This window comes from Salmo trutta, unplaced genomic scaffold (genome assembly GCF_901001165.1).
Source record: "Salmo trutta unplaced genomic scaffold, fSalTru1.1, whole genome shotgun sequence".
In the NCBI taxonomy this organism is placed as follows: domain Eukaryota; kingdom Metazoa; phylum Chordata; class Actinopteri; order Salmoniformes; family Salmonidae; genus Salmo; species Salmo trutta.
Genome location: NW_021822830.1, coordinates 78,980 through 91,523, shown reverse-complemented (window position 1 = coordinate 91,523; position 12,544 = coordinate 78,980). Strand labels below are relative to the sequence as shown.

At 43.4% G+C, this 12,544-nt stretch overlaps 1 protein-coding gene across 1 annotated transcript in view; it reads left to right on the top strand.

Annotated features, from left to right (window-relative positions):
• Positions 1-11,721, top strand: part of LOC115185036 (disintegrin and metalloproteinase domain-containing protein 12-like) — a gene marked incomplete at its 5' end in the record, with an annotated part of 38,587 nt that extends 26,866 nt beyond the window's left edge. The window contains 2 exons of the mRNA XM_029745680.1: positions 10,020-10,384; positions 10,613-11,721. Of these exons, the coding sequence (XP_029601540.1) occupies positions 10,020-10,384; positions 10,613-10,682 (435 nt within the window). The remainder of the gene's footprint in view (positions 1-10,019; positions 10,385-10,612) is intronic.
• Between the last annotated feature and the right edge of the window lie 823 nt (positions 11,722-12,544).

Here is a 12,544-nt window from a genome sequence, read left to right as displayed (position 1 = left end):
CTGGTGAGGGAGTGGAGGATGGTTCTGGTGAGGGAGTGGAGGATGGTCTAGGTGAGGGAGTGGAGGATGGTCCTGGTGAGGGAGTGGAGGATGGTCCTGGTGAGGGAGTGGAGGATGGTCTCGGTGAGGGAGTGGAGGATGGTCTAGGTGAGGGAGTGGAGGATGGTCTAGGTGAGGGAGTGGAGGATGGTCCTGGTGAGGGAGTGGAGGATGGTCCTGGTGAGGGAGTGGAGGATGGTCTAGGTGAGGGAGTGGAGGATGGTCTAGGTGAGGGAGTGGAGGATGGTCTAGGTGAGGGAGGGGAGGATGGTGTAGGTGAGGGAGTGGAGGATGGTCCTGGTGAGGGAGTGGAGGATGGTCCTGGTGAGGGAGTGGAGGATGGTCCTGGTGAGGGAGTGGAGGATGGTCCTGGTGAGGGAGTGGAGGATGCGTGCAATTATGGAATCTGTAATATCTGAAATGAAGTTGGATTATTGAGGAACAGGACCTACTGCTCCACAGTCAGTGTGAAGGCCTCCTTTCACAGGTCTTATTGAGGAGCAGGACCTGCTGCTCCACAGTCAGTGTGAAGGCCTGACCTCCTTTCACAGGTCTTGTGCGTCCTATAAAACTTCATGTGTATTGACAGTTCTTTATTTAACTAGGAAGGAGAGGTTAAGAACAAATTATTATTTACAATGACAGCCTAACCCGGACGAGGCTGGGCCAATGGTACGCCACCCTATGGGACTCGCAATCACGTCCGGTTGTGATACAGCCTGGAAATGAACCAGGGTCTGTAGTGACTGAGATGCAGTGCCTTAGGCCTCTGCGCTACTCGGGAGTTGAATACAGGCCAATAAAGAGGCCAGGTTAACCAGGGATGTAGTGCTGCCAGAGCGCAGGGGAGTGGCTCTCCCTCACTTTTTTCCATTTGAGAAGAAACAGAGCTGGTAAAACAATTTCTGGAAAATTCATTCTGATAAATTTTAAATAAGTTATATTTAATTATTACCAAATATTCCATGTAAAACAACAGAATGACAAACCAAATAAATATGTATATATTAGAGTTATTATATTATATCAGACTAGAGGAACATGGAGGTTCCTGTATATCAGACTAGAGGAACATGGAGGTTCCTGTATATCAGACTAGAGGAACATGGAGGTTCCTGTATATCAGACTAGAGGAACATGGAGGTTCCTGTATATCAGACTAGAGGAACATGGAGGTTCCTGTATATCAGACTAGAGGAACATGGAGGTTCCTGCATATCAGACTAGAGGTACATGGAGGTTCCTGTATATCAGACTAGAGGAACATGGAGGTTCCTGTATATCAGACTAGAGGAACATGGAGGTTCCTGTATATCAGACTAGAGGAACATGGAGGTTCCTGTATATCAGACTAGAGGAACATGGAGGTTCCTGTATATCAGACTAGAGGAACATGGAGGTTCCTGTATATTAGACTAGAGGAACATGGAGGTTCCTGTATATCAGACTAGAGGAACATGGAGGTTCCTGAATATCAGACTAGAGGAACATGGAGGTTCCTGTATATCAGACTAGAGGAACATGGAGGTTCCTGTATATCAGACTAGAGGTACATGGAGGTTCCTGTATATCAGACTAGAGGAACATGGAGGTTCCTGTATATCAGACTAGAGGAACAGGAGGTTCCTGTATATCAGACTAGAGGAACATGGAGGTTCCTGTATATCAGACTAGAGGTACATGGAGGTTCCTGTATATCAGACTAGAGGAACATGGAGGTTCCTGTATATCAGACTAGAGGAACATGGAGGTTCCTGTATATCAGACTAGAGGAACATGGAGGTTCCTGTATATCAGACTAGAGGAACATGGAGGTTCCTGTATATCAGACTAGAGGAACATGGAGGTTCCTGTATATCAGACTAGAGGAACATGGAGGTTCCTGTATTTCAGACTAGAGGAACATGGAGGAGATTTCAGTTCTAACTGTAATTCTCAAAGCAATTTACAGTATCTGGCTTTAATACCATATTGGGATTGTCTATGGGGATATGATGAAGCCTTTAGCGAGGAGAAGAGATGAGCTTTGCTGCTGAAGCCTGGAGGTCAGATTAGACAGACTAGCTTGATCCTCTGCTAAACACTACGACGAAGCCTCCAGAGAGAGGAGAGGAGCCTGCAGGTCAGAGTAGACAGACTAGCTTGATCCTCTGCTAAACACTACGACGAAGCCTCCAGAGAGAGGAGAGGAGCCTGCAGGTCAGAGTAGACAGACTAGCTTGATCCTCTGCTAAACACTACGACGAAGCCTTCAGAGAGAGGAGAGGAGCCTGCAGGTCAGAGTTGACAGACTAGCTTGATCCTCTGCTAAACACTACGACGAAGCCTCCAGAGAGAGGAGAGGAGCCTGCAGGTCAGAGTAGACAGACTAGCTTGATCCTCTGCTAAACACTACGACGAAGCCTCCAGAGGAGAGGAGCCTGCAGGTCAGAGTAGACAGACTAGCTTGATCCTCTGCTAAACACTACGATGAAGCCTCCAGAGAGAGGAGAGGAGCCTGCAGGTCAGAGTAGACAGACTAGCTTGATCCTCTGCTAAACACTACGACGAAGCCTCCAGAGGAGAGGAGCCTGCAGGTCAGAGTTGACAGACTAGCTTGATCCTCTGCTAAACACTACGACGAAGCCTCCAGAGAGAGGAGAGGAGCCTGCAGGTCAACACAGAGTAGTCTTTCATGACAGACAAAACATTACAATGTACAGTAGCCAGCCAGCGGCCAGCGCACACAGTAAGATTTGGTTCCTGGTACCATGATTTAGATTAGCACAGAGAGAAACCTGACTGAGCCTCTACCTCTTCATCACGCTCCCTCTGACATTATGGGTGCATAGGAAACAGCATCCTATTCCCTTCATAGTGCATCTGTCTGGGCTCGGCTCAGAACCTAACTCTGTCTCTGACCCCCTATCTCTGTCTTTACTGTCATAGTGTCATGGCTCAGAACTTGACCCCTATCTCTGACCCCTTATCTCTGTCTTCACTGTCATAGTGTCATGGCTCAGAACCTGACCCCTATCTCTGACCCCTATCTCTGTCTTCACTGTCATAGTGTCATGGCTCAGAACCTAACTCTATCTCTGACCCCTATCTCTGACCCCTTATCTGTCTTTACTGTCATAGTGTCATGGCTCAGAACCTGACCCCTATCTCTGTCTTTAATGTCATAGTGTCATGGCTCAGAACCTGACCCCATGTCAGACCCCAGCAGGTCTACATCACGACATATCATGCTCATTTAGTGTTTAGTATTTATCAGGATCCCCATTAGCTCAAATCAAATCACATTTTATCGGTAACATACTGCACACACGGTTAGCAGGTGTTAATGCGAGTGTCGCCGAAATGCTTGTGCTTCTAGTTCCCGACTGTGTAGCAATATTTAACAAGTAATCAAGTAATCTAACAATTCCACAACAACTACCTAATACACACAAATCTAAATAAAGGAATGGAATAAGAACATATACATATAAATAGGTACTACTCTACCTGGGGTCTAAACAGGGTCCAAACAGGGTTAACACAGTGACATCAACAACAGCCTGCATCATCAATAACACATGACATCATATAACATTATTACATCATCCCTCTAGGATTTGATTTGATTACACACGTACAATATAAAATCCACAATACCACAGCATTACAGTGTGTGTGTGTGTGTGTGTGTGTGTGTGTGTGTGTGTGTGTGTGTGTGTGTGTGTGTGTGTGTGTGTGTGTGTGTCATCATTAGGACACACACACACACACACACCACATCACATCAGGCTCATTAGCAGTGTGCTTAAAGCCTTAATGAGAAGTTAACTCCTGCTCTGATGAAAGACAAGGTCATTAGGAGGTCATAGCAGACCCAAGGCCTGTCTATTGAAGTATCATCAAGCAGCATGCTATTAAAGCTGCAGTCTGGGATTCGGTTTTCAATAAATACAGCAACAACAAACAAAAAAATTATAATAATAATGAAATGACTTTTGAACAGATTCCCAGATTGTAAATTTAAGAGATGATGAGATTAAGGAGGCAGAGGTCATTTATTGATTTATAGTCTGGAACGAGCTTCGCAGAAATAGACGTGGTAAATTGAGTTGAGCCATAGCAAACTAATGTTGGATAAAGCTGTCAGAACGGCCCACTTTTTACTGCAGTAGAATATCGTCTCCAGTGTTCCAAGTTCCGGCGACGACATTCCAATTCCAAAATGTCCACTGGGCCTAAACTTGGTTTCACTTGGTTTCCGTAACAAATTAGAACATGTGTTCAGTTCTGGCTAACTCATTGGATTATATACCATATCTCACTGCATAAGAGACAGGCTTAGACAGGTCTTCTCGTTCAACTGTTGCTCTTCCAGAAAAAAATCCGATGATTTCGAGCATTATTAAGTAAGGCCTGTAGTCGTGGTCTAACTGCCAGTCCAATCCAACCCCACCCTGTAGCAATAACATCTGATTGGTCCGGGCTCCAGACCTAGGAGATCCAGGGAGGCTAACCAGGCTGCTGACTCTTCCCATGAAGAGCCTCTCAGCTGGGGGCAGCTTAGCCAGGGCTGTGGGGGTTCTTCTGGTATTCAGTAAAGAGGCCGTCTGTGTCCATCCTAGTGGATAACTGGTTGATAATTCATCTTTTGAGCCCGTTTTGCTGTTAAAAAGACCTTATTGTGAAAAGCGTCATTTGAACCAGTTTTGCCCGCCAGGGTCTAACTCAGGAAGAGGATGAATGGTAAGAGTTCTGTACAGTTACCACTGTATTCACAGTCGCAGTTTTAGATCTGGATTTCATCAGATATGCCCTTTCTTTTGGCCTGGATTCAATTTGTCTTCCCCATTTGACACTGTAGCCTGTGTTTTGGAGCGTACTCAAATCGTCCCTCCTTGCATGACGGTACCGGCTGCAAGTGTTTTAGATCAGTAGCCTTCGTAGAGACAGAAACCTTTTTGTAATGTGTTAGTTTCCCTCGTCCCACAGCTCTTGGCAATAGTAGAACCAAAGGGGAAACATAACCACTTTACGATCACATGATGGATGGCAGGGTAACGAAAGCCCTCAAAGCATCACAAAAGTTTTCAGGGGTATAGAAACCTCTTAAAAAAATATTTTAAAAACGTGTGAAACTTGTGATATTCCTGATGAGACAGAGCGACCGCCCTGCTTTTAAAGCCAGCCAACTTCACTCAAGGGCTTTTGACATTACTGAGCAGAAACCGAGTCGAGACAAACCAAGCTGTACTGAGCTTGGCTTGGCGACACATCCACTGTAGCCATCAAACTCAACTATGGACCTTTCCATTGTTCCCCTCTGATCAGAGCCTGATTTAGACCTGGGACACCAGGTGGGTGATATTAATGACCAGGGCCTGATTTAGACCTGGGACACCAGGTGGGTGATATTAATGATCGGGGCCTGATTTAGACCTGGGACACCAGGTGCGTGATATTAATGACCAGGGACTGATTTAGACCTGGGACACCAGGTGGGTGATATTAATGATCAGGGCCTGATTTAGACCTGGGACACCAGGTGGGTGATATTAATGATCAGGGCCTGATTTAGACCTGGGACACCAGGTGGGTGATATTAATGATCGGGGCCTGATTTAGACCTGGGACACCAGGTGGGTGATATTAATGACCAGGGCCTGATTTAGACCTGGGACACCAGGTGAGTGATATTAATGATCAGGTAGAACAGACAACAAGCAGGGTCCAGACCTCGTAGGGTCAGAGTTGAATACCACTGCACTATAGTAAGGGGTCTGTGTTTTGTAAAATCGTGTAACAAAGCAAGATTCTATCCTGTATTTTAAGTCTTATAGAGACATGCGAATTAGACGAAAATGAAAGTTTAGTCTGAGGAAGGTGCTGGACCATCTCACATAAAAACAAAAGGCGACGGTTTGAGGAAAAAGCTTTCAATCATGTGACATGACTGAGCAAAGAACAATTATAGTTGCTAGAACTGTATGGTACTGTATGGTAATGTATGGTAATGTATGGTAATGTATGGTACTGAATGATACTGTATGATATGATACTGTATGGTACTGTATGGTGCTGTATGGTACTGTATGGTAATGTATGGTACTGTATGGTACTGTATGGTAATGTATGGTAATGTATGGTACTGTATGGTACTGTATGGTAATGTATGGTACTGTATGGTACTGTATGATACTGTATGATACTGTATGGTACTGTATGGTACTGTATGGTACTGTATGGTACTGTATGATATGATATTGTATGGTACTGTATTGTACTGTATGGTACTGTATGGTACTGTATGGTATGGTACTGTATGGTACTGTATGGTATGGTACTGTATGGTACTGTATGGTACTGTATGGTACTGTATTGTACTGTATGGTATGGTACTGTATGGTACTGTATGGTATGGTACTGTATGGTACTGTATGGTACTGTATGGTACTGTATGGATCTGTACTGTATGGTACTGTATGGTACTGTATGGTACTGTATGGTAATGTATGGTACTGTATGGTACTGTATGATACTGTATGGTACTGTATGGTACTGTATGGTACTGAATGATACTGTATGATATGATATGGTATGGTACTGTATTGTACTGTATGGTATGGTACTGTATTGTACTGTATGGTATGGTACTGTATTGTACTGTATGGTATGGTACTGTATGGTACTGTATGGTATGGTACTGTATGGTACTGTATGGTACTGTATGGATCTGTACTGTATGGTACTGTATGGTACTGTATGGTACGGTATTGTATGGTACTGTATGGTTTTGTATGGTACTGTATGATACTGTATGGTACTGTATGGTACTGTATAATACTGTGTGGTATGGTACTGTATGGTACTGTATGGTACTGTATGGTATTGTATGGTACTGTATGGTACTGTATAATACTGTGTGGTATGGTACTGTATGGTACTGTATGGTATTGTATGGTACTGTATGATACTGTATGGTACTGTATGGTACTGTATGATACTGTATGGTATTGTATGGTACTGTATGATACTGTATGGTACTGTATGGTATGGTACTGTATGGTACTGTATGGTACTGTATGGTATGGTACTGTATGGTACTGTATGGTACTGTATGGTATGGTACTGTGTCGTGTCTTTGGGTACCATTAAACTGAAGATAGGTTTATCAATTAACTCCCTGTAATTATTATCACGCGATTAAACTGATTAATCGTTTAATTGTAATTAACTAGGAGATCGGGGCACCAAGAAAAATATTCAGATTACAAAGTTATAATTTTCCTAATATAACTTTCCTATATCATAATATAGGCCGATTATCTTCTGGTTTAAATGGTGTATTTTACCTCGCGTCCAGTCTCATTCCCAAACGTCGTAAATTGTTGTATCTGCACGAACCCAGTCTTTACTAAAATCATCCATACATCAATTGTCTTAAAATCATTTATTTACTACACTAAGTAATTAACAGAAAACATACAAACAGTAATTATCGTCACAAAGGATTGGTATAGTAATGTGCCCTAATGGCTAACAAGCATGGCTGGTCTGTTAGACAATGGGTCATAAACGGTAAGCTGAGAAGTTACACAGAGTTCATTAATATTAACAATTGACAATTGAAGGCTCACTCATTCGGGAACAATTGCAATCAATATATATTTACGCTCATGTGTCGTCGGGATCCCTTTGGAAGAGTTATGTTCTGATGGAGAGTTTGTCCGCGTTCTCTCTCTCTCTCTCGGTTAGAATGGATCTTTCAGAGCGACATTCATTAATGTCGTCATAGAATGGATGTGGTTGGTCTTCGCATTCGATGATATAATTTACTTAGCTGCAGACTAATAATTAATATCAAAGACTTGTTCTTATTCTGTCGATATCGATACTCTAAAAGTTAACCACGTGGTATAGTTCACTTTCAGTAGAGTACTTGGATGATAAAACCTAATGGCCATGGGCCTGGTCTGAAGAAATGTAAATCAGGGGGTGTTTTATAGTGCCCATAGAACAGGCTTGTCAAATGACGCCTGGTCCTGTATGTGTCCCTGGGGGCGTGCCTATGACTGAGCTAGACTTGGTTACAGAAATACAATTCTATCACATTAACATCAGTACATAGCATCTCAATGTATTACAAATAGCTTTATCCTTATTAATACATTTTATACAACCATTATGATGCCAGTCTCATCGCTGAGGCTATTATATAAACAGTATTATGGTAATATGGCTATATTGTCTCTTCTGAGTATCACAAAATTGTACCAAGCGGACCAGTTCGTAGCTGGAGTCTTCATCAATCTTCCATATCTTCTCCAGAACACACATGTCGCTCGTTCTCCAATTCTATGAGTTGGAAGAATTTCCTTTGTCTCTCTATGAAACATGTTGTAGTAGATTCTCCTCTTGGAATTTTTACAACCCTGGGTTGGGGGGAAGGTAGGTTGGGTGATGGCACAAAGGGTGGGGGGTCAACTGTCCTTCCTGTACCCAAAGAGGCCAACGTCATGACAACTGTATGATACTGTATGGTACTGTATGGTACTGTACTGTATGGTACTGTATTGTACTGTATGGTATGGTACTGTATGGTATGGTACTGTATTGTACTGTATGGTATGGTACTGTATGGTACTGTACTGTATGGTACTGTATTGTACTGTATGGTACTGTATGGTACTGTATGGTATGGTACTGTATGGTACTGTATGGTATGGTACTGTATGGTATGGTACTGTATGGTACTGTATGGTACGGTACTGTATGGTACTGTATGGTATGGTACTGTATTGTACTGTATGGTTCTGTACTGTATGGTACTGTATGGTATGGTACTGTATGGTACTGTATGGTATGGTACTGTATGGTACTGTATGGTACTGTACTGTATGGTACTGTATGGTACTGTATGGTAATGTATGGTATGGTACTGTATGATACTGTATGATACTGTATGGTACTGTCTGGTACTGTACTGTATGGTACTGTATGATATGGTACTGTATGGTAGTGTATGGTACTGTATGATACTGTATGGTACTGTACTGTATGGTACTGTATGATACTGTATGATATGGTACTGTATGATACTGTATGGTACTGTATGGTATGGTACTGTATGGTACTGTATGGTATGGTACTGTATGGTACTGTATGGTACTGTACTGTATGGTACTGTATGGTATGGTACTGTATGGTACTGTACTGTATGGTACTGTATGGTATGGTACTGTATGGTAGTGTGTGGTACTGTATGGTACTGTATGGAGTATCTAAACACTCTTTCCTTCTTAGAGAAACTATGTGTGTGTGTGTGTGTGTGTGTGTGTGTGTGTGTGTGTGTGTGTGTGTGTGTGTGTGTGTGTGTGTGTCTGCCTGAGTGTGTGTGTGAATGTGGAACATCTGTACAGTAGGTAACAGCCAGACTTTAATCATGATGTCATCCTTCTGCAGTAGATTAATAACACATGACGGATCTTCGTCACATGCTGCCTGAGGCTTAAATGGCACCCTATTCCCTTTGTAGTGCACTGCTTTTGACCAGGGCCCTATAGGGAACCATTTAGGATGCATATATACTGTCTGTCTGTCTGTCTGTCTGTCTGTCTGTCTGTCTGTCTGTCTGTCTGTCTGTCTGTCTGTCTGTCTGTCTGTCTGTCTGTCTGTCTGTCTGTCTGTCTGTCTGTCTGTCTGTCTGTCTGTCTGGTGAATGAGGGATGCTGTGGATGTGATAATACAGGCAGACAGAGCTCATATGAAACCTGGGGTACAATTAGGTGGCTTTGATCGCCCCCTGGTGGTGTGTGTGAGTCAACACTATCATCTGAGTCTACTGATCCCATCAGCTTTCAGTTCAGATTAAGTTTTGAACTGAATACCACTATACACTTGTTCCAATAGGGACAATAAAGAGTTGGTTTGATTGCTTGATAGACTGATTCCTTCATTCATTAATTGTTTTGATTGGCGGTCGGTGTGTCTGTCTTCAATAGGAGTTGGAGAAGCCTAGTCCACCCCAGAAGCCCCTACCTGCCGACCCCCTGTGCAGGAATACCCAGAAGCCTTTGACTGCAGACCCCCTGGGCAGGAATATCCAAAAACCTTTACCTGCAGACCCCCTGGGCAGGAATATCCAGAAGCCTCTATCTGCCGACCCAATTGGCAGGAATACCCAGAAGCCTTTACCTACCTACCCCCTGGGCAAGAATACCCAGAAGCCTTTGCCTGCTAACCCTAACCCTAACTCCCCCGGAAGGAGTGGTCATCTGATTCGTAGCCCCATTGCTGTTGGAGTCCCCATTCCTGTACCTGTCCCCGGTGTCCCCAGGCCGCTGAGACCTGTTCCACACCACAACAGGTACGTCCCAGATACTCTGGACAACACCCAGCTATTAGATCAACTTATAGTCTCGCTTGACAGACTGTTACTGGCTGGACAAGGAAGATTTTCGTTCAGCGTTCTGAGATGAATCAATTTATCCAATCATGCCAAGAATACGTTTTCTAACCAGTCGCTTGTGAATTTCTGGACGTGATACTTAACATGTACTTTTAACATCTATCTCCCTCTCCCTCTCCCCCCCAGATCTGTACCTAAGCAACCCCCAACACTACCTAAGCCTCGTGTGATTGTTCACGCCAAGTTCAGCAGCTGAGAGCAGCTGGACTAAACTGAAGGGAATTAAAGGACTTTCTTTCTGTAAGACGATAAAGACATTTCACTTTGCACTATGAAACCTTAAAATGTGGTGTCTCTGAGTTCTGAATAATGGGGACGGACCGTTGGGCGGTTGGCGTGTCAGCGAGTCAGTCCCCTCCGTTGGTGCTCTGATGTCAAAGAGGTGCTATAGGTCTGAGCTCAGGTACATGTATGTAAAGTATTTATGTTTTGTGTATTTATTCATTAGTTACCACACAGCGCACTGTGCCAGACACTTGGGATTTCATTTGTAGCCTTTGTTTATTTTTTGTTGTTTCTACTCTTAACCATTTGATTTCAATCATGGGGATCTTTGAACCTGTTTTGATGGACAGGGAGCAAGGGGACTTAACAATGCCTGTCTCTGGAGATCTGGGAAGTTGTAAAGACCAACATGGCGTTCAATGAACTGGATTCAGAACAAAGGGAAAGACATCTACAAACATCAGATGGGGCGACTTTCTTCTGCACTTGGGTTGACGGACTTGGGTTGCGTATGACGCCACCTGTTGTAAGACAACGGCATCACTGGTAAATCCTGCCGCAGGTCTTCCTCCATACAGTATACAGCCAGCTGTGTCTCCCTCTGTGACCGTACTATGTATGCACTGATGCTGAGAGACTGAGCCCTGAGGAACACCAATAACAACCTTACACCAACCTTACAACAACCATACACCAACCTAACACCAACTTTACACCAACCTTACACCAGCCTTACACCAGCTGTACACCAATCTTTGACCAACTATACACCAACCTTACACCAACAATACACCAATCTTTCAACAACTACAGTGCCTTACAAAAGTATTCATCCTCCTTGGCATTTCTCCTATTTTGTTGCATTACAACCTGTAATTTAAATTGATTTTTATTTGGATTTCATGTAATGGACATACACAAAATAGTCCAAATTGGTGAAGTGAAATGAAAAAAATAACTTGTTTCTAAATATTCTAAATAATAAAAAACTGTGTGTGCATATGTATTCACCCCCTTTGCTATGAAGCCCCTAAATAAGATCTGGTGCTACCAATTACCTTCAGAAGTCACATAATTAGTTAACTAAAGTCCACCTGTGTGCAATCTAAGTGTCACATGATCTGTCACATGATCTCAGTATATATACACCTGTTCTGAAAGGCCCCAGAGTCTGCAACACCACTAAGCAAGGGGCACCACCAAGTAAGCTGCCCCATGAAGACCAAGGAGCTCTCCAAACAGGTCAGGGACAAAGTTGTGGAGAAGTACAGATTAGGGTTGGGTTATAAAAAATATCAGAAACTTTGAACATCCCGTGGAGCACCATTAAATCCATTATTAAAAAATTTAAAGAATATGGCACCACAATAAACCTGCCAAGAGAGGGCCGCCCACCAAACTCACGGACCAGAGAGGCAACAAAGAAACCAAAGATAACCCTGAAGGAGCTGCAAAGCTCTACAGTGGAGATTGAAGTATCAGCCCATAGGACCACTTTAAGCCGTACACTCCACAAAGCTGGGCTTTACGGAAGAGTGGCCAGAAAAAATCCATTGTTTAAAGAACAAAATAAGCAAACAGTTTTGGTGTTTGCCAAAAGGCATGTGGGAGACTCCCCAAACATATGGAAGAAGGTACTCTGGTCAGATAAGACTAAAATGTAGCTTTTTGGCCATCAAGGAAAACGCTATGTCTGGCGCAAACCCAACATCTCATCACCCCGGCAGGGATGGGGAAACTGGTCAGAATTGAAGGAATGATGGATGGCGCTAAATACAGGGAAATTCTTAAGGGAAACCTGTTTCAGTCTTCCAGAGATTTGAGACTGGGACG